Source organism: Crassostrea angulata, chromosome 6 (genome assembly GCF_025612915.1).
Source record: "Crassostrea angulata isolate pt1a10 chromosome 6, ASM2561291v2, whole genome shotgun sequence".
In the NCBI taxonomy this organism is placed as follows: Eukaryota; Metazoa; Mollusca; class Bivalvia; order Ostreida; family Ostreidae; genus Magallana; species Magallana angulata.
In genome coordinates this window covers 52,541,532-52,563,589 of record NC_069116.1, presented here as the reverse complement: position 1 = coordinate 52,563,589, position 22,058 = coordinate 52,541,532, and the positions used below count along the sequence as shown (strand labels likewise).

Below are 22,058 nucleotides of genomic sequence, written 5' to 3'. Positions count from 1 at the left end.
TTTCCTACTCTGTTTTTTTTTTTATTTGTGTAAATATTGAAATTATAATCACTTTGTGGTGCAATCTCGTATCTATTATCAAAGTTAATATTATTAATCAACTGTTAAATATAGTGTTATCTAATTGTTTATAGCAACATGTTATCAGAAGTCAAATACCATTTGGACTGTGATAATCATTTCACTATATATAGAAGTCATATGCGTACATTATAACCTTTAACTATAGTAAAACCAATTAATACTATCAGTATTATATAATATTCTATACATTTTTGTCTCGGGGAGTGCAAATAATTTTGAGTGCGATCATTAGATAGGTCGACGGCCTGCTCCCCCCCCCCGACCCCAAAATTAAACCAGTTTTTCCTGTTATATTGTAAATTTTGTATTTACGCCCATTGAACCAATAAATTTAAATTTACAATATTTCAATTCAATTTCAATTTCAATTGAATTGTATCATGACCTCAATCTGTTTAAAAATGGGCCACATCAATCAATCAATGATCATTTTAAAAAATAGATTAACATGACTGGGGAGCACCTATGGATATCTTATTATGGTCCTTTAGGAAGAACCAGATGCCGATCATTTAACAAACATCTAAAAATTGTATTTCAACTTATAACCATTTTACAGATTGGGTTTGAATTCGAGCAAATTAATTCAAATTTCTGCAGTTATTTTGGTATATCTATAGCTTCAATTTCACTCTTCATTTCCTTTTTTTCAATCCAATTTTTTTTACATACTCCCCAAAAAAATGGGGGGGGGGGGGCAATTCCATGATAATTAAATTCTTTATATGAAAATTTAAGAAAATTAGTTTCTCTGAGAAAAAGTGGTGGGGGGGGGGGGCAGTCTGGGCTGCCCCGATGCTGCGTGCCTGTTTTTAACTATATTCAGTTTTTAAAACATTTAACAAAAGATAAGAAAAACAAATATTGCCTGAAATTGACCATTTAGCTACATAGCATTACATTTATAGAGAGACAATTAGACAATGAAACTTCAAAATACAGAGAGATACATGTAGTAAATGACCACACATATACAATGTTGCTACAAGTCAATGATGTATATAACATATTATAGATTTTTTTAACTTACTGGATTGATACATATAGAAGCAAACATTTACAAAATGACAATCATTGCAAAATGTAAAATAAAAAAAATAGTCAATATTATAACAATGAAAAGGGGTACATCATTATAAAATAGCAATAGATGCCAATTAAGAGAATATATAGGTGCATAGCAATATCTTGATTAACCTATACATGATGCATTGTTACACACAGCAATATACCTGGTATTATAAAAGTATGTATAGACAATGTATATCTACATGCATTACATTGAATATCTAGAAGTAAGATAAGTATGCATACAGACAACGTAGCCATGTTAAATTATAGGCGCTCCCCATCGCAATCAATGTATGAAAAATATGCATTCCTATAAAATCATTATCCATGTTTGTATGAACACTGATTAAGAAAAAAACACCGGTTTCTTTGTAATCAAAATTTGTGCATGTCAATTTTCATCACGAAGATTCTCCAAGCTTCTTCTTTGATATGAGAAAACCTTAGCGGTAAGAGAGAAATGTCCACTGTATAAATAATGAGAACGTGTGGAGACTTATATGTACTGGTTTTGTATAAATTTTAATAATTTTTCTGTTTCTGCAATCTATTACAGTAATATGAGATCCTAGATTTCGAGAAATCCAGAAAGAAGGACAGTGAAATATAACTGCGACAAGTTCGCGTTGACTTTTGGTACGTACTGTATACAGTCTATGTACATAAAATGTCCGTAAGGTATACTAGGCAATTGACTGTCTCATACCAAAAATAGATTGTTAATGTATTCAAAATTATAAATAGTACTTCGTTATCAACAAGGAAATGGTTTGTTTTACATAGCAACGCTCTATAATTATTTACTTCACATGTGTTTCTCTTGATATTTGCAATCCAATTTTGCTGTTTCATGTGGTTGTATATATAAATGGTAATTTATACGGAAGATATATCCAAATCTACAAAAACATGATTATCAGTAGAAAATTGTCATATAATATGGAATCACACGTGGAAACTGCATGATACGTATACATGTACAATGCTGAAAAATGAAAAGGAACACGACAGGCCTTCAGTATTAAAATATAGGAAAAAGAAAGGTAATATCAAATTGTATGCTATATATGGTATTGAAAATTTTAAGAATTTCAAATCCAATTTCAAATTGTAAATCAGTTGCTTTAAGTATGCTTACATGATCAATAGCATATATTGCGTGGTACGTAATAACGGTGTTCTAATGACTATACTATATAATTTACGCGTGCACGTTAATTGTTTAGCTGATCATGCTTTGGACAATTCAAAGTCCATGCACCTTTTCTTATATTTTTTTTTTTACCCAGGAAATTTTGAAACTTACAGTTTAATATGCGTTTAATGGTAGGACAGTGAATTTTCTTTTGGTGTTGTTATAGTATGTCAAATCAACCCAACCCCCCCAAATCTAAACAACTCTCACATCAGTTCTTGTAAAAAAAAAAAAAAAAAAAAAAAAAGAAAGAAGGGGGGGGGGTGATTTTGCAAGCTTATTTAATTTTGTACAAATACATCTTTCTATTCACATTTTCTCATTATCTTCTATTTTTTACCAGGCACGTGTACGTAGCATCGCTTTTGAAAAGGAAAAGGGGGAGAGAGCCATACTCATCCAAAAAAAAAAGGCCAAAAAAAAAGACGATTCGCAAATGACGAAATTCCTAATCCGGGGGTGGGGTGGGGTGGGGGTAGGGGGTGCATATACCTAACTATAACTTCAATTTCATTGTTGATTGCCTTATTTTCAAATCAATTTTAACATGGTCCAGTAAGTGGGGGGGGGGGGGGGGACTCCATGATTATTCAATTTTCTATACGCAAATCTATATGAAAAATATGTGTAGCGAGAACGCCTTCCCCTCCCTCCCACCTGATGCGTTCAATTCGAAAGGTTTTTATATAAATTATATTGCAAGAATTTTGAACTACATTTTTTTTTTGTCAAAAGTGTATCCGAGCTACAGTAGTTTCTCCTGTACAACCTATAACGTTATAAGAATCATGAATTTTGCATGCTTTTTATAGGCTACAGCAGAGACATAAATAACATTATTTATTTTATGTTATTTAATTATGTCTCTTGCTACAGCAAGTGATTTTTTTTTTTTTTGCCTGTATAGAGGGTGTCAAAGATAAAATAATTAAATATCATTTAAATAACTGTTATTATGAAAATGTGCAATATGCTTTTGAAAAAGTTTTTTTTATTACGCTAATGATCATCGACGGAACCCACGGGTTTTCTATCCGTTAGAATAGGATAGAAAACCCGTGGGTTCCGACGATTGCTTACAATATCAATCGGGATCGGTATTCTGGATTTTTGGGCATGCGTACTGAAGTGTAAATAACAAAACACTAGCAACTGGGACATTTTAGAGTTTTATACGTTATCCGTTCCATATTTTGCGACTTTTTAAGATGAAGAAGTATGGATATTTTATCTTTATTTAAGAAATTAATTATCTTTGATTTAAGAAAAAAATCTCAATTCTTTCAGTAGCAGAACGGGCACCTATCACAGTTCGTTATCATGGTTATGTATCATGCCCGGTTAAATGAATGCGACTTATTATTTATCTGTTTACAATATTATTATGCATAAAAATGTAGAATAATCTCTGTGAGTATGTGCAAATATGGGTTAAGATACAATAGTTTAAAGCAGAGGCATTGTATTTTCAAAAGTTTTAAGATGTTGGACATGCTCAAACATGTCATGTACTATTTAAAATTGAATTATGATACACTTTACAGGAATGGAATCTGAGTAGGGGAAGTACATTCCCACACTGAAAAATCAGTTGGTCACTTGACATAGGTAAAATGACGGACGTTGATATGGTTCCAGTGAGAGATCCAGGAGGAGGAAAGAATGATGGTGAGTATAACATAAATGTAAGAGAACCTGCCTCCCTAAAGAACTCCTACCCAGGCTAATTACTTTGTAGCCAGCTACATTTCCATTCCACAGACAGAGTTATAGAATTCTGATTTTAGTCATTTTGATTATAAATTGACAGTTCCTAAAGAGGCAATGACATTTCATGCTTGAATATACCTTAATAATCCTTTGATGTTGATAATATGAATACAAATAACATATACTCCTAAATACTCATAAATTCCAAGATTTTTTTTTTTGGTTGAACAGATAACATCTGATAAATAAAGTAAAATATTGAAGAAAAAAATAATTAAAGTTGTTAAAATCAACATGCAAGTTTAAAAAAATGTATAATTTGTGATTTTTATCAGCAACCTTAACTATACATTGATAGCAAGCATGACGGAATAAGAAAAAATTAAATAAATAGAAGAAAGTCAGAAAAGCTATCACTATCATGAGTTTTTAATATTGATGTGAAACTGAATGTCTTAATTGCTCATAGATGCATGAAGTTTCATTTTAAGAAAATGTTGTGATTTTTGGGGGGATAGGTTTTGAGCAAAAAGCTGCTCAGCAGCGTCGAATGGTCAGTAAATGGGACAGAGACACCTTAGAGGACAAATACCTCAGGATGTACGAAGAAAACCTCATTCTGAAGAAACATGCTCGCAAACAGGAGGACAAAATCAAGAGGTGGGAGGATGTTTATATTCAATCATTATTGTACTTCAGTTAATATTTATTTAAGTTTTCTGCAGCAAATAGAAAAGTATTTATGAAATAATTTTTGCATTTCAGAATGGCAACAAAATTACTCAGACTTGTAAATGACAAAAAGAGGAACTCTGAAATAGATGTTGGAGGTTAGTTTGCTGTTTTTGTTTATGAATATCTACCAGTAAGTTAGCTGATGCTGAACCAATATTGTCATGATTTCACTTATTCTCTCAATGAATTACAGCAAAGAAAGGTCGAGATATTGAAATGGAAGAAAAGATGGAAGAACTTCAGGACCATATACGAGATGTAGAGAAACAAAATGTTCAGTTGAAAGAAAAGGTATGCCCCTTTAGTGCCGTGACTGTTATTTATAGCAGTGATGCATAATGTATAAAATTATAAATTGTATTTATTTTGAGGTATTTCTTGTTTCAGTTGATGCTGACTAAGCAGCAACTGTCAACTGTTGGTAAACGAACAACTCCTTACAATCGAGTGGGATCCAGGATTGATACGGTGAGGAAGGAGGAGTATTGTCATTTAAACATGTACATCTTTTCTATATCTTTATGTTACAATACTGATGGTATGGTTTCTTATGATATTAATCTTTTAGGGAATTTCCAAGACAAGTCACCAATCAGACTCCAGATTGACTAAAAACATGAGGGTTGTAGGGCCCCAGGAAGGTTTCAGGGGGTGAGTGGTTATAATTGGGCTAACTGAGCTTTGAGAGTCAAACAAGGTTTTATCTACAGATATCTATATAATTATACAGAGGTATGCAAAGTGAAGTAGCATTGAATTGCAAATTGCAAGTACTAGTCTATCAAGCATCTTCAGAATGTAAATATATCAAGAAACTCAAGATTCAAATTTATCTTATGATGAATTGTTTTGAGGATTTTGATATGTAGTGAAAGGTTACACTGTAAACATACAGATGAATCAGTTGAAGTTGTTTAATCATTGTGTCTCAGAAATAATCAGGATTGTAGTTTTTCCTGTGTTTGTATTCACAGACAACAAGTTTCCCACACACATAGTCTGCAGCAACAGCGTGGTCACGGATTGATGGAACACACCAGGGCAGAGATACGGCATAAGTAGGTGACCTCTGTAAAACTCAGATACTAAACTCATGTAGTAGTATAGTAATATCTCCATTTTATGGCTAAAGAAGTAATTCATTTTCACTCTATTTTACAGGGATGACCAGATAGCCCAGCTTAATGAACATCTCAATATGTGTGAGATTGAGATAGAGAACCTACGTCAACAAGTAAGATCACTTGTGCAATGTTTTGTTATCATAGTATATTTAACTTATGTGAAAACTTCTAAAATATGTCAATTTTAAGTTAAATTAAAAATATGATTTGAAACAGATGTATATGTAAATGATGATCTTTTAATTTATCCTGTGTTTTCTTTTTTGAAATTCGCCAAGAAGTAGACATTTGTTGTTGATGTTTTTATAATATTTTAAACATAGATTAAAATGAAAGAATCTGACTATGAAGAGGATCTCCTGAAAATAAAACAACAGATTACTGCTGAACAAAGGTGAGTTTAATCAAAATCTTCCAAGTCTCTATTGATGACTGCAATCTAGATGCTTAGACAAGAAATACACACAGATGTTTAGGAAGTCCTATAAATTAAAAGAATTCTTCTCTTGGTGATTGTGATCTGAAAGAAACTTTGATTTTGCAGAGCTACAGTGCAAGAAAATATAGACTTAATCAAACTACAGAGGGAGGTTAAAGAGAAATCCACAAAATTGTCCGCTGTAACTGAGAAATATGCTATACTTGAAGAGGTTTGTACTTTGCATTGTATTCATAAGGGAATGAACGATTTGAAAAGTGTATACTTTATTCTAATGATGTAAATTTCAGAACCTTCATGCAATGAAGAGGAGTCATGACAACATGTTAATGGAGATGGAAAACCTCAACATGCAGCTGAAGGAAGAACAAAACCGTGTTCTTACTCTGCAGAATGAGCTGAAATTTGGCACCACTAACAACAGAAAAATCATTGAAGTGAGACATATTGATGAAAAATGTTATTTCTTAATCTTGCCATGTATAAATTATAAGTGCATGGTTTACCTATAAAATGACTTTGCTTATTGTCATTTTGCCATGGAGATTTCACCTTAAAACCAGAAAAAAAATTATGTTAGTTAAAGAAAAAAACCAAAGAAAAAAAGATCAATCTCTTTCACACAGTTACAAACTGTCCAAATTTGTATTTTAAGTTACAAGAACAATTATCTTGCCTGGAAAAGGAGAACCAGATTTTGAAGGAAGCTAATGAAAAGTTTGTCAGCAGCGCTTTTGATCTGGAAAGAGAAAGAGAATGGCGGCAGAGGGAAAATCAGTTGAAAGTACAGATTGCTCAGTTGGAAGCAACGTTGAAGGCAGACCTTGGGGAAAAAGGAGGAATCCTAGACAAATACGCAATTGAAAGAGGTACATTTTGTACCCAAAAATACTTGAACACTTACATGTTGCCATTTCAACAAGAATAGAAGCAGTCATTGCAATACATTTGATTGTTTATGTTTGATTGTTTAGATTATTGTTGTATTATTTTCAGTATGTTTTGTTTCTTTACAGAAACCCATGAACAGCTTCAGGCACAGTTCAGGGAAATGCAACTAGAACATTATCAGCTGAAGGAAGAGTATGATGATCTCAAGGAAAAAATGAAGTTTTTCACAAAGGTTTGAAAGTTAGATTACATGTTACAACCTGAGATCTCAGAAAACTGTAGAAAAATTGTACATGTATATGGTATTAAATTGCACTTATAGACTGAATAAGATAACCATAAATCCATTCTAGTCATTTCAAGTACAGTTTTATATGAAATAAAACTTGTTGCAGGAAAGTGCTATAGATTTCTCTGAGATAGAGGAAGCCCTGGTTCTGGTCAAACAAAAGAAGCAGCAATCAGTCTCTGACCCAGATTTCTTACAAAAAGTGGATAGAGAGATGTCTAAAGGTGAGAATATGGTGTCTTTGTATAGTACATGGACATATATACATGTACATGTACCATAGCAAGAACGGTACATGTATATGTGTTTTACATATTTTATTCAAGAAGAAAGACTGTTCTTCTCTTGTAAGCACATGTCTGCACCATGAATTTAATAGTGTGCATTTATTTACACAGATGAACACAGGAAATTACTGGAGCTACAAGCAGAGTATGCTGAGTGTATCCATGAGCTGGAGAAGACTCGTAACATGCTTGTCATACAACACAAGATCAATAAGGACTACCAGCAAGAGGTTGGCAAAACTCTTTTTTAAACCTTGATTTATGTCGGTGTATTTTGTACACAGATCAATACATTTATGAGAATTGGATAACATATCTTATGATTACAAAAAGCTTTGATTTATACATAGGTTCATTGCCTTCAGTTTGTTATCTAATGATAATTTTTGTTTAGGTTGATATTTCCCAGTCCAAGATTGATGAAATTAAGAAGGAATATGAAACGAAGCTGGATGAATATGCTCGTTTGTTAGACATAAGGGCTGCTAGAATAAAGGTTTGTTGTGTAATCAGAGCTGCCTATTGTACACTGCCAGAGTGATTATGATAATGAATAGTATAAATGTATAATATTTGAAGATGTTTAAGTTTAAAATTTTATTTACATCAAATATTCTCCTTGTAAAACATTTGAATTTTTCTATTACAGAAATTGGAAGCTCAATTGAGAGACGTTGCTTATGGAACAAAACAATACAAAATGCCTCCTCCCACTGAATCGGTAAGCATTTGTATACATGGATTCTGTTTGAATTACAATTTTCTTTATGTTTGATACATGGCCAGGTTTATGTTGATTGTTTTTATTTCAAATCAGATTGAGGATACCATTGACTTTGATGAGACAATACATCTAGAACGAGGACAGAACTTGTTTGAAATCCATGTACAGAAGGCAAGAAATTTCTTAGACAATACCCCACTATGCAGACATTTTTTTTATTTGAAGTCAATTGAATATTATTTTGTCAATATTTAGTCCTTTATTGATCTTATTATCTTATGACATTATTTTACTTTCCCTGTGTTAAAAATTGTTTGATACCTATGTATCACCTAATTACCCTGTAGTTGTTAATGTACATTTACATTTGTTTTTAAATGCGTGTTATAGGTCAGTCTGTCTCCTGAAGCCATCAAGCTGCTGGGAGATGAGGAGGCGTTGATCTTTTGCACGTGGGAGTTCTTTGAGTTTGAGATTCAGTCCACGCCTGTACTCAAAGGTCCCCGCCCAGAGTACGACTTCACCTCTCAGTATGTCGTCAAGGTGGATGATTTCTTCCTCCACTATCTTCAGAGGGTAAGTTCTCTTTGTGCATTATATTCAGCAGGCCTTCTCTAATGATAGTTGTATAATGTATACTTTTCTCATTAAAAAAAAAAGACTTGCACACACGATACAAAATAAATGTTACACTGTATAGTTGATAATTTGATATAATCAAAAATCAGATGTATCATTTTGATATTACATATATTCAAGATTAGAAATGAGACTGAATCCTAGTAAATAAAGAATGGTGTATTTAATCTGAATCTCTGAATCTCATTCAAGTGTAAAATGCCATGTACATGTATCTTAATGCAATATTGTCCAATTATCGGTACTTCAGGAGAGTTGTACCTTAGAACTTCACCAATCTCTCGGACAAGACTTTAAGACTATAGGAGCCTGCCAGCTTGTCTTTAAAGACATATTTGACAAACCTCATGGCAGGATCCATGGTACAGCTTCCCTCACAGGTGATGCTTGGTTTACATTTTGTTTGAAATAAAAAGAATAATATTTGTTTATGCATTGATATTAAAAATAACCACCAGTATTATTCAGACGTCATGATCTGCTTTTTTTACTCTTGATGTATTAAACATGCAGATACATGCACATTTAACCTAATTTGTTGGTTGTATTTAGACTTTCAATGATGTTTACATTTAATCCTGATGTTTCCCTGTTATAGGTCTGGAGGGTGAGGGGGTAGGGATGGGTTTTGGGATGGTGGAGTACTGGATCAGGCTGCGTGTCCCCATGGAGCAGGCACTGAGGCTTTACAAGGTCAGTCACCTACCCTAGTCACAGTGGATTACAATCCCTTTCATTGCTTTCTGAGTTGTAAAAATACAGTCAAAAATAGTGTGATACACAGTTTTAGTACCTGTGCATTATTGTTGATTCCATTTAATTTTGTGGTTTATTTTGGGTACAGGAGCGTACCAAGGCCTTGGGGTATGTGATGACCAATCAAAAGGCGGCTGCTGACGCCCTCCATGCCCTGGATGAGAATGCTGCCATGAGACCCAAAGATAACATCAACGAACTTCATATCAAGATTGTCAGGTGCTCCGACCTCAAATCAAGGCGACCAAGTAAGCTCACCTTAGTTTTAAGAGAAAAGTCATTTTAACATTCCATATATTAATCTGTATTCTTTTGGATATAAAAAAAATAAGCTATTTATTTAAATGAAATGCATGTGCTTTTATAGATGTACATGATATGAGTACAAGTTGTACACTTTTCTGTGATATCTCTGTAGCACTATGTGATGTGTTTATATTTTGTAGATGTACAGCCCTCTCCATACTGCGTGTACCAGTTCTTTGACAACAGAGACCATGACACCACCATCATCAGGAACTCCAACAACCCAGAGTTCAACGACCACAAAACATACCCAGTCCCAATGACCTCAGACCTCGACCAGTTCCTCAAAACCACTGTAAGGATCTTGTTTAAATTGAATGATTTATTTTTGGTTAAAGGTTTAATATATATCTTAATACAGTAAGATTAGAATTTGAATCAACTTTGGTTTAAAATGAATGAAAGTAAAGATCTTTACGATATGTGTTTTCAGCCATTGAAAGTGTTTGTGTTTGATGACACTGATCCGGAACAAGCCTCCTACATTGGCATTGCTGACATTCCTTTGATTCCTCTGGCCCACAACAAAGCTGTCAAGGGACTGTTTGAGCTGAAGGCAGCCAATGGTCGTGTATCGGGGACCATCGAGCTGGAGATGCGGTGGCAGTTTACCTATGTTCCACCCAAAGGCTTGCCACTCACTGAAAAAGTAAGAACATGTTGCAATCTGTTTATATGCTGTGCATTGAGGAATGGTCAATGCTTTACAATGATTTTAAACAATACTCCAACTCAAGATATCAAACCCGAGAAACCATCCACCATGAATTTTATTTGTTAAAACATGAATCTATTGATATTTTTATACACTGCACATTGATGTTCTGCTAATACTAACTTTTTGATGTCTTTTAACCAGCCTCCAACCCAAGATGTCAAACCTGAGGAACCATCCACCTTGAGTGAGACCATTCCTACTACACCTGCCCCTAAAACGAGAATGGCGGCCAAGTTCCCTGGACCTTCAGCTACCTCCACCCCCATGCCAAAGTCCAGAGTCCCAGATGATGCCATGGAGGGATTCGCCAAGTCCATGGACATTGAAGCAACTCCAAAAGTAGGAATCTGCAAGAAAATTGTTTTGAAAATGTTATTTAAAACATAATGTAAAATTGTTATTCAGATGTGTGAATGTCAGGTTTATCTCATATATCACATAAATTTTCTGTAGACTCCAGCAAAGAAGAAGTTGGATATCCAAGAAGAATCTTCAATCCAACCGTCTGAGTCTCTGGTCCATGAGGCTGTGTCACAGGTGGTGTCGGATAACCTTCCCAGCATGCTCTCTACAGAATCAATGTCACATGGTTGGTGTCATTTCAGTGGTTTTCACAATTTTCTGATATTGTGTAATGTAAATGTTTTTGCAGTTCTTGTACTTGTATGGTGTAAATACATATACATGGATATATAGTAGATAGTATAATCCACACAAATCACCATGAGTTAGCAAAACCAAAACAAGTATGCTTCGAGTAATTCATTTGTTGGTGGTGGTTTTTTTTTATATCATTACATAGCAAATTTGATATGACAGTAACAGCATACTAGTAGCTAGTTCTAAGATTCAGAAAATTAACTTAAACAGCAGAATTCAATTTATGCAGTTACAATTCCTAATCTGTTTCGAAAACGACAACTTTCCCATCCTTCAATTTGCTATTGCAATATATTATTATTGTACTTAGCTATATACTAACGTTTTGTTCCATTTAAATGGAAATTAATGAATGCTGATTGGACAATTTCAGCTCCTGCTGCTGAGAGTCCTGCCTCGTCCCATAGATCCACCCCCCGGGCCCAGTCAGATGAGGGTAGGTACCGTAAAGTGACTGACAAGGACAGATGTTCTAGTTCACCATCATCAAATCATTTATCAGCCTGTTAATTAGTCAATATGTCTCATTGAATAAGTCATTTGTGTGGCAAAGTTGGTGGAGGAATATTTTGTGATTTAATAACTAGAATCACTAGGCTTGTAGGCTAGATGATATGATGGTTTTGACTTACAAAAAATGTTATGGGAAATTGTTAATTTTGTAAATAGTGTGTTAACCTCCTTCAAGAAAATGAAATATTAAGGTATTTAGCTTAGTTTCTTAGAACATGCAACCAAGAGCATTGTTTTTAGATCATATATGTAAATTTCGATTTATTGCTTCTTCATTTATACCGCATGGCAATGCATCATTTAAAATTACATGTACTATTTTGCATGAAACAAAATATATTTATATATAATACCGATTCTTACAATACTTTAGTTTCCCAGTGTACACATTTCCTCAGCTAGTATGAATCTTAGAAAACATGAAATGCATGTGCTTTTTAGCTGCCCAACAAGATGAGCTTCAGGCAGAACTAGGGGAAGAATCCGACACTCTGAGCGAGGAGTCAAGTCCTCAACCTTTAGGGGAGGCGATAGCTCGCCCCTCCCCACCCCTTGAGTCAGATGGTGAGACAGGCAACCCTCACAAAGCTTGTGGAGGGCATGTAGTTGTAGCTATAGTTCCCCCAACACCCTCAATCCTAATTCATTCTTGTAGATGTAGTAGTGTTGTCTTCTGTGGAATTATTAACATTTGTTGGGGCTCATTTTTTGTTGATTATGTGGGTACCCTTTGTCCATAGAATTAACTTCAATGAATTATGAACCATTGTCATTATTTGTTATACAACTTTTCCCCAATGAACCTTTAAAAAAATTGGTCCCCACAACTTTAAATGATTCCACAGTATTTTACCATTTCTTTTCAAAAACACAATGAAACAGTATTCAGTTTTGCACAGATTGCAATCAATGATAAAGAATTCATAGTATTTAGATCTAACTTGTGTACTAATTATCTGTAGTTTGGACAAAATTTATTGTGAAATCAAATTAAATTAAAAACCTTGAGTGGAAGTTATTTGTCCATTGAACTTTTGTTTTGACTGCTGTTTCATATTTCTATGTATTATTTTTGGTAACATACAGCTTACAATTAACTCTCTTTTCATTGATTTGATTGCACCATAAAACCTCTGTTTATTTCAGGTCATTCTATGGAAAGTTTTTTTCTTTTATAATTACACATTTCACATCTTATCTCTCAATGTATCTCATGTCACAGGGAAACAAAAACCTATACCCAAAGCCAGGAAAACCTTGACCTTCCGGCAAGGTAACGAGCATGTGGATTGTGACATCATAGTCCTGCATGATTCTGCCATAGACAGCATCTTGTCTGTGTGTCTTGTCTCGAAATATACAGTGTATAAATTGTATTCGTAACTTTTATTTAAATATTATTATGTAGCAAAGATTGATATTGTAACAGGTATATTAAACAGGTCTGAGGTTCTATGATATATTTGTTATGTAAACGTACTCTTACTGTAGGTGGTCTCAAAGCAAGGAACTTTATAATTGTAGAAGTATATCAAGGCATAAATAACACCAATTTTATATACTAGTATTTAGCTTTACAGGTCATGAAATTGTATTTTTTGTTGGATTACCTCCCATTGTTTAACCCTGAGCTCCTCTGTAACTGTAATATTCCTGTGACTTCTCGGTGATGTTTCCTCCCTGTCTCCCTACTGTGTTTACTGTGTTATGGGGCTTTTTATTGTTGGCGGAACTCACTTTCTCTATTTGTTGCATGCTTGTATACCTTGGATATGCAGGAGATGGATTTTTAAATACTGAAAAATCTGTTTGCTTTATATTTTTACCACAGTTTTATTTTATTTTACTCAATGCCATTTTTAAAATCATATGTTGTACATGAAAATGCTATAGGTGGCAAGTCTTATAAAGAGATTGATATTTCATTTAAATGCCAGGTATATGAAATGACAGATAATACAAAATAAAACAAACCAAAGATAAATGCTACTTTATACCATTTTTATAGCATTGGAAGTTCATACTATCAACTTGTTTCTTTTACAGATATGAAGGAAGAAACGTTGACCCCCAAGGTAATGATTCTCAATGTTACTTTAAAAAAAACTGATGTTGATTCATTTCCCTGTGATAAAGATTAAGTCTTTATCAACAGGCTCGGTAAAAATCTTGCAGAATTTTCAGTCTTGACATTCTTTTCCAGGGTGGAACCAAGGCCTCGGACACCATGTTTGGAGATGAGGAAGGTAATGATTGATATTCCATTATAAAACATTAATGATCTGACAAATGTGTAATGCGAGTAATATTATTGTTTACTTCAGTGATGTACAATTATAACAAAATTATCAAAGGGGATGGATTATTATTCTGAGGAATTTCATGACAAGGTTCAAAAATCTATTGTATAAATATTTTTGTCTGTTTTATTGTTGTTTACACATATTTTTGAATGAACCCTATCATTTCTACATAACAGAAGATATTGAAGAAGAGATAACGGAGGAGATTACAGAAGGAGCGGAGAACGGAGAAACCATGCCCCAGCCATCCACAGAAACAGAGGAAGAGGAGGGGTCTGAAAAACTCCAGATGGAGACAGACAGTGAGGGCATCGTTGTCATGAACCCCAAGCCCAAGCGTCGCGGCAAGGCGGTCAACAAACTGGTATGGGACTCAATAAGGCCGATAAAATTCAATGTTTAGTTTCACAGGCACTACTTCGTCAGGTCATTTATTCCCCATTTCAAATTTTCAATATGAGTTAAAATAAAAGCCCGCCAGTCACATATATGTGTAAAATATTTAGTCTGAGAAACTAAAGATAAGTTCTTTTGACTTAAGAAAGTGGGCGCTTAAGATGTAGATTCAGCAGGAATCTGGACGCACAAGGAGAGTGGGAATTTCATCAATTAATTTTGCACATTTTTGGATTATAACCATTATTTGGTTTTTGTTGGATGTGGAATAGGTAGAAAAATGTTTGTAATGCAAAAGGTTTTATCAGAATATGGTCTAAATATAGCAACACGATGTAATTCATGCAAAATCCTACTTATTTACAGCTGTTTTTAAATGATTTTGTTGTCTCTGGGTCCACAAATTTGAAAGGTGTAAAGATGACATATTTCAACATAATTTATGTCGCTTTTTTAAAAAAAGATGGAGAGATGACCCAGAGATGACTAATTGTATACTTTTTCAAAATATTTTCGGAGGAAAAAAACCAAAGTCCATAGATATGACATTGTTGTTTTAAACACTACTTTATACCGCATATTGTAAAGTTTCGCATGGCTCATCCTACTGGTGACTCCTTTTTTTTTTATTATTTTTAAAACTTTTTTGTTTTTTAATGTTGATATAACATTATGTTTAATTATAAATACCAGTCTTTTTTAATTTGTTGCTATTGATTTTTGCCATATGAACACTACTTTCTGTTCTCATTACTATTTTATTTAGATATACCGGTACAATATAACTGAACTAAAAAATGTATGCATTAACATTTCCAATATAGTTTTTTTAATAGCTGGAAAAGACATGTACTTCAACTCTCAACATAATATAGTTTGAGTAATCAATATTTGTTTAAACCTTTACTTAGCCTTTTGAGGTTATAGACATTTAAATCCCAATTGATTCGTGTCGATGATCCCTTCAAACATACAATCTTGTGCACCCAATTTCTTAATGTACAAATAAAACTCTGAATTAGGTTAGGGTCAGGAAATAAAAGGGAGTTATAATCAAAATGGAGCTATCTGGAAATACAGATATTTTGTACTTTTCACAGGCTAACAGTGTGACGGTTACTATCTCTCACTTATCCCTCAATGAGAAAGCTACTGTACTGAACAACGACAGTGTAAAGCAGCTGTTTGTTGCCTATAACTTCCTCGGTATTGAACCACAGGAGCTGGAGACGCCATTTTCTTTACCCAAACCTAAAGCTAATCTCCCCATTACCTATAACTTCACAAAAAGTAAGTGGCTGTTTGATTTTCATTGTAAATTGATTTAAGATTTTGCCAGGAAGTTCCTCAAATCATTGGTTTTTGGCTTGTTTGACAGCTTTCCAAGTTGACATGCAGAAAAATTACGAGAGACGACAATACCTGGCAGCCATGTTGTTACCCGATGATCCAGAGCAGGGCAGGTAGGTGAACTAGTTAACAACTGCATTATTCTTCTATTCCTTCTGGGCATCACTTGAGTAATCCTCTCTTACATCCCATTAATGAACCCATTGGCATACATTTGATCCATGCAAAACACTTGAATACATGTTTTTAAGGTGGTGTGGGATATCTCCAAGTTGTGACGTATTGTTTATCGAAATAAACAATAAAATGAAGTGTAATTATATAAGTAGTTTCTTTCTCAGTAAACCGGTACATGTAGTCACCTAACATTGTAGCGCAGTGGGTTAGAGGGTTTACTACGAATCTGTCGGTTTTGAGTTGAATTCTGATGGAGGTTTTACATATTTTACCTCTCCAAAAATTTTCAAAAGCTATTTTTTTTTCTTAAATAGTGTAAAATTTGAAAATTCTAAACCGGTGAAAGTATTATAATTTTAATGTATTTTAATTCACATTAATATCGACAGATGTCCCTTACCACCTTAACAGTGTACTGTGGGGGCCAATTTTCGCAGTTTCGCATATTTTTATATACATGTATCTACAAAAGTAGATATTACCTAATTACCCTAAATCATCAATTCATGAAGGATGTTATTTCGTGGATGAGAGGTACCCATGAATTCCTTGAAAATTGAGCCACCACGAAATCTAATGATTCCACAGTATCCATTTTTAATTGATTTTCCCTGAAATACATGTTCATCTGAGTACAATGCTAAACTCTCTAACTTTTTGTGTCTGCAGAATTCGCTTTACTGTGGTCAGCGAGCCTCCAGATGATGATATGGATGCCGAATGTGAAGATATTGGTGTTGCTTTTGTGAGCGTCAAAGAAATTCTTATGTCCAAGAAAGATTTTGAGGAACAAAATGTGGAAAGTGAGTAAACATCCCTTTGAAAATGAGAAAAAATTATGTTTAAATCAATCAGTGAACCAATTTTGATTTGAGAGAGAGAGAGAGAGAGAGAGATTTATATTAACATTTGCTTTGCAATTATGGGTTTTGGTACAAAAATTTAATTTAAGCTTTTGTTCCTTGCAGTTTGTGATGTTAAGAATGACCAGGAAGTGATTGGATCACTTAATGTGACTGTTAAATGCCTGGCAGCTTTAGAGGCTGTGGAAAAAGAAATGCAGATTGAGGGGACATACTGAGTCTGTGAGACTGTGAAAGTAAACCTAGATAGAGAGTATGGAAGGAATTTGAGCAGAGTTCAAAATGAAAAGAAAAAAGAATGGAAACTATCTGAATTAACTTTGCAGATTCTTCATGTGTAGTCTATGATGGAAGCTACTAATGTTCATTATGATACTATGGCTAGCTTGTTCAAGTGCTGCTAAAAGAAATTGTCTCCTATACTCACATACTCAGATAATTGTTGTTGGTCTACACATGTGTCAGATATTATGGTTTCTGAGTTTTATAATTGTAATCATAGAATGGAGATAATTTTTATTTATTTATTTCCGTCCAATTTTAGGGTTTTTTTCAACTTCATATTTAAAAACATGGCATTTGCATGTTTTATCTGTATTTCACATATATTTAATTTATATTTTTTAGAAGGAATGATCTTTTTAAAAATGTGTATGTGTTTTATTACAAATACATGAAGGTTGTAGTTCAGTATGTGTTGTATGCTGTGATGCATATCATTGATAATGAATTTTTAAAACAGTTAAACATTGCATTACAAATTTTAAATACTGCAGTGTTGAATGGTAGATATTGAGCAGATGAACTGTGATAATATAGTATAGCTTAAGTCGTAGGAATTTGAGAAATTGCTATTTTATTAGAAATAAAAAAAAAATGAAATATTTTCTTAGTTTTGAGTTTCTCTTTGTAAGATTTCTAAATTCTTCAGGATTTTAAAATAAATACTAGTATGTGGGGAAAACAGGCATGTTTTCATGTAACGCTGATGTTGAACCTGTTAATTCCCAAAAACTCAAGGTTTATTACCAGGCTATTTTTAGAGCTATAATATTTAGAATTTTCCTTAAAATAGCATGCAAAATGCATTTGAATGCTTATAAATAAAGTCATAATATATATTTTCAATCGATCACTTTATTTCTAAATAAAAAAAGTATCATATACTAGTAACAGGAAAATATGATTATGGAATTACTTGGTGGAGATAGGAAAAAATAGAAAATAATGGAAGATAGGTCGCGTCTGAATTTAAAGTGTGTTAAGTCAATGTAGTTCGCCATTGTTGCTCAGGTGAGCGATGTGGCCCATGGGCCTCTTGTTTTCTATTATTGGAATTATACAACACTTGAATGTCATAAAATTGTTCAGTAAGCTTACATGAATGCTGGAGAAAACGTACCCAGGAGAAAACGTACCCGGGTACGTTTTCTCCAAGAGAAAACGTACCCTATGAAAATAAATATAAGGAATAAGGAATCATTCTTTGAGTATTATGAGGTGATAATTTTGGTCGGGGCGTGATCAAATCCAATAAAGCCCGAAGGGCTTTATGATAGATTTGATCACGCCCCGACCGAAATTATCACTTCATAATATTCAAAGAATAGTTCCTTATTACTTATATTTATATAATTTTAAGCCATCGTACGATTAAATATAAATAAGCAAACCCCGCTGGCGCCTCAATTTGGCGTCATTTGTATTATGGGTTATATAGTACAAAATCGATACGTAGTGTTATCACAGGCAAAGACACTGGAAAATGTAAATATTAAATAATGGTTTTCATAGATATTCTTAAATGAAACAAAATAAAATATACCATGAACATTTGTATCATTTGTTGTTGTTGTTCTTAAATGCATAGTCACGTACTTAATAATTTGTAACATACACATACACGAACATGGCCTGAGCAGTTTAATTAGTCGACAATTAATACACCATAAACGAAACCGTTAAATAAAACTTTTTATTGCAATCTCATTTGGAGAACTAAATGATAAGTATGTCAAGAAGTCGATATCGCGTTATTTTTAACATTTTTTTTAAATTTATCTATAGAACAAAGTTGCTTAATAAAACCAAGTCTACTGAAGTCTTTTCAATATTTGTTTGATTCATATATATGGAAACTACTACGAAATGTAACATTGAACAGTCAATTTGCTTCCGACGCCACTGACATGTATAATGTGTGGAGAGTGAATATTTCTACCTCCTGCGCGGGGAGGCAATACATTATATTACATAATAACAAATTAACTGCTCAGGTATTTAATTGATTATCACTATAATTAAAATCAGGGGATCTTGCATAGAGAAACTCAAATTGGTAAGGCTACCGATAAATGGGTAATAAGAAGAAGTAGACTGGTAACACTTTATGACAGGTAATTATTTCGTACTAAAATAAAAGTTGCTACAATTATTATAAAGATATTATTCATAAAATGAATATATTTCTATACATATATGCATTGAAATATGCATAAAAGTAGCATTTGAAAATTATTTAATATGTCCAACCCCTTTAAAATTATAAAGTATTAAATTCATATATCTATGAAACTCTTACATTTCTGTATACTTATTATGAAAATAGTATTTAAAAGTATTAAAAACTATTAAGTAGAATAATTATGATTTTCACAGGGTACGTTTTCTCTTGGAGAAAACGTACCCTAGAGATTGGGTACGTTTTCTCCTGGGTACGTTTTCTCTTGGGTACGTTTTCTCCTGATACCGCTTACATGTATTTATGGCAACTTATTTATACATAATATTTTAAGAACCCTTATATATCCCAAAAGAATTCACCTACTTATTACCCAAATACAAGTGAAATATTATTTCTGTGATCATATTTGTACAATTAAAGGATATATCTCCCAAAATTATGTAATTTTTCTGCCAATGAAGCTAAACTTGTACATTGTAATTGGCATGTCTTCTTTTGGGGACCCGTCTCTTCATGGTTTACTTCCAAAGTGAGGTGTGAAACCCTCATTGTATTACTAGAGGATCTCTTCATTATCTTCTCCTAATTAGCACCTATCTAGAGAGGGAGCAGGATACGGTGGGGGTGTTGTTTTAACAATTTAATTCATGTCATACACAAAGTAAATGAAAGTATTTACCGTTTAATTATCTGTAATTAGAAAATTCAGTTCAGTTATTTAGTTCTTTATTAACTTTAAGCTATACAGCTCACCAGTACAATAAATATAAACAATATACACGTACAGGTAGGTTAACAGGAGAATGTGGCAGAAGTGTACATACTATGATATCGACATCTAATTTGCATTAAGTAAATGTTTTCTTAATTTCAAACCAAAGTGAATAAATTTACCCAGATTACATAGTTCCTTTACATTTTCAACATTAAAAAGTTGCAGAAGTTTACACATTGAAGGTTTTTTCAAGTAATAATTTAGGCTTAATGTATTTTTTGCGATAGCCTTCGTATATGGGACATGTTAAAATAAAATGAAATTTATCTTCAATAGAATTTGAACATAAAAAACAGTTTCTATTGTGTCTTTCAATATTATAAAATTGACCTGTTTCTATCGACAATTGATGTGAAGACAACCTGAATCTGGAAATACACTTTTGATATTTGTTTGGAATAGGTTTCCTTAAATAAAATTGTAAATTATGGGTTGCAATTAGGTATTTGAAAAAAGAGCATTTACTAGAAATATCTACCGGTAGTTGAGAAAAAATATACTGTGTAGCTTGGTCAAAAATACGTTGCTTAACAACAATGAAATCTGCAGCTGTTATTTTTTGTTTTTCCCACAATTCAAACATACCCAGATTGCATAAAAAATCTTTAACATGATACAACCAGTTTTTTGCATTATGTTTTTCGACACAGTCATATAGTGTATAATAGCAATGTTGAATAATACAATTATTATGGTACAGTATTTTTTTCCAGAACTTAACTATGTTGAACATTCTTTGGTACAGCAGAGGACAGCGTCCTAATTCAGAATTAACTGCTACATTACAAGTTGACCTTTTAACTCCCAAGATATGTTTACAAAAATGAAGATGAAGTTTCTCAATATTAGGTGCTTTGAGTGAACCCCATACCTCAGAAGCATAGTTAATGACACTGCCAACAAAGCAATCAAACAATGATAGCAAAGTATTATGATTAAAAAACATGTTTCTAATATTTTTTTCAATACAAATAATGCCTTAATTAATTCCTGCCTTGCTCAGCAAGTTGTTTCTCAGCTTTAGAAACTTTATTATTGTAGTAAAAAATAATGCCAAGATAAGCAAACTGATCTACAATGTCAAATGGTTTACCATAAATATACCATTTTTGTTTTCATTTACCCTTCCACCTTTTCTAAAAACAACAATCTTTAACTTATCAACATTAATGTGTATAATTACCATGTGCTACAATAATATGTTAATTCATCCAAAAGTGATTGAAGACCAGCAATTGTTTCTGAAAAAAATCACCATGTCATCAGCATACATAAGAAGGAAAAGATTCAGTGATGAAATTTCAAATGGTACACATTCAGAATTTAAAAAATTGATTTCAAAATCATTTACATACAAATTAAATAGAATAGAATTAGAAAATTAAATATAGAAAATAATATGATGTGACAAAATAATATATTTAAAAAATAATAAACTATGCATAAGATGCAGATTATACTTCTTTATAATTTTTAAATGAAATGAAGTTTTAAATAATAAAATGTAAATTATAATTAACTATAATTAAATGTATAAAATGCTGGTGCCTAAACCATTATTCATTTAAAAAATAAAATGAAAATTTTAA

The 22,058-nt window shown here is 32.9% G+C and overlaps 1 protein-coding gene across 3 annotated transcripts; it reads left to right on the top strand.

The window, feature by feature from the left end:
- Positions 1-3,324: 3,324 nt before the first annotated feature.
- Positions 3,325-17,452, top strand: LOC128188386 (protein fantom-like). 3 transcript variants are annotated; one of them, XM_052859402.1, is made up of 36 exons: positions 3,325-3,566; positions 3,895-4,018; positions 4,579-4,720; positions 4,826-4,890; positions 4,989-5,086; positions 5,183-5,263; positions 5,364-5,446; positions 5,770-5,853; positions 5,957-6,029; positions 6,243-6,313; positions 6,464-6,569; positions 6,649-6,795; positions 7,014-7,227; positions 7,375-7,481; positions 7,645-7,762; positions 7,937-8,055; positions 8,220-8,321; positions 8,475-8,546; positions 8,643-8,720; positions 8,940-9,125; positions 9,439-9,568; positions 9,787-9,881; positions 10,033-10,192; positions 10,391-10,545; positions 10,684-10,899; positions 11,110-11,307; positions 11,422-11,557; positions 12,002-12,064; positions 12,583-12,705; positions 14,188-14,216; positions 14,345-14,387; positions 14,621-14,808; positions 15,941-16,130; positions 16,219-16,303; positions 17,037-17,170; positions 17,336-17,452. In XM_052859402.1, exons 2-36 carry the CDS (start codon positions 3,964-3,966, stop codon positions 17,446-17,448), a joined length of 4,059 nt encoding a protein of 1,352 aa, XP_052715362.1. In that variant the 5' UTR covers positions 3,325-3,566; positions 3,895-3,963; the 3' UTR covers positions 17,449-17,452. The 3 variants fall into 3 exon arrangements, with proteins under 3 accessions (XP_052715362.1, XP_052715359.1, XP_052715360.1); XM_052859399.1 differs by lacking the exons at positions 3,325-3,566; positions 3,895-4,018; positions 4,579-4,720; ... (2 more) ...; positions 5,183-5,263; positions 12,583-12,705 and adding an exon at positions 13,364-13,414 and having other exon boundaries at positions 5,301-5,446; XM_052859400.1 differs by lacking the exons at positions 3,325-3,566; positions 3,895-4,018; positions 4,579-4,720; ... (2 more) ...; positions 5,183-5,263; positions 12,583-12,705 and having other exon boundaries at positions 5,301-5,446.
- The last annotated feature ends 4,606 nt before the right edge of the window (positions 17,453-22,058 follow it).

Bases quoted from the DNA above. Each gene is read 5' to 3' on its own strand.
- LOC128188386 (XM_052859402.1), top strand. From the start codon at position 3,964: ATGACGGACGTTGATATGGTTCCAGTGAGAGATCCAGGAGGAGGAAAG. The intron at 7,763-7,936 runs GTGAGAATATGG...TTATTTACACAG, and splicing joins GGATAGAGAGATGTCTAAAG to ATGAACACAGGAAATTACTG. The intron at 8,056-8,219 runs GTTGGCAAAACT...ATTTTTGTTTAG, and splicing joins ATAAGGACTACCAGCAAGAG to GTTGATATTTCCCAGTCCAA.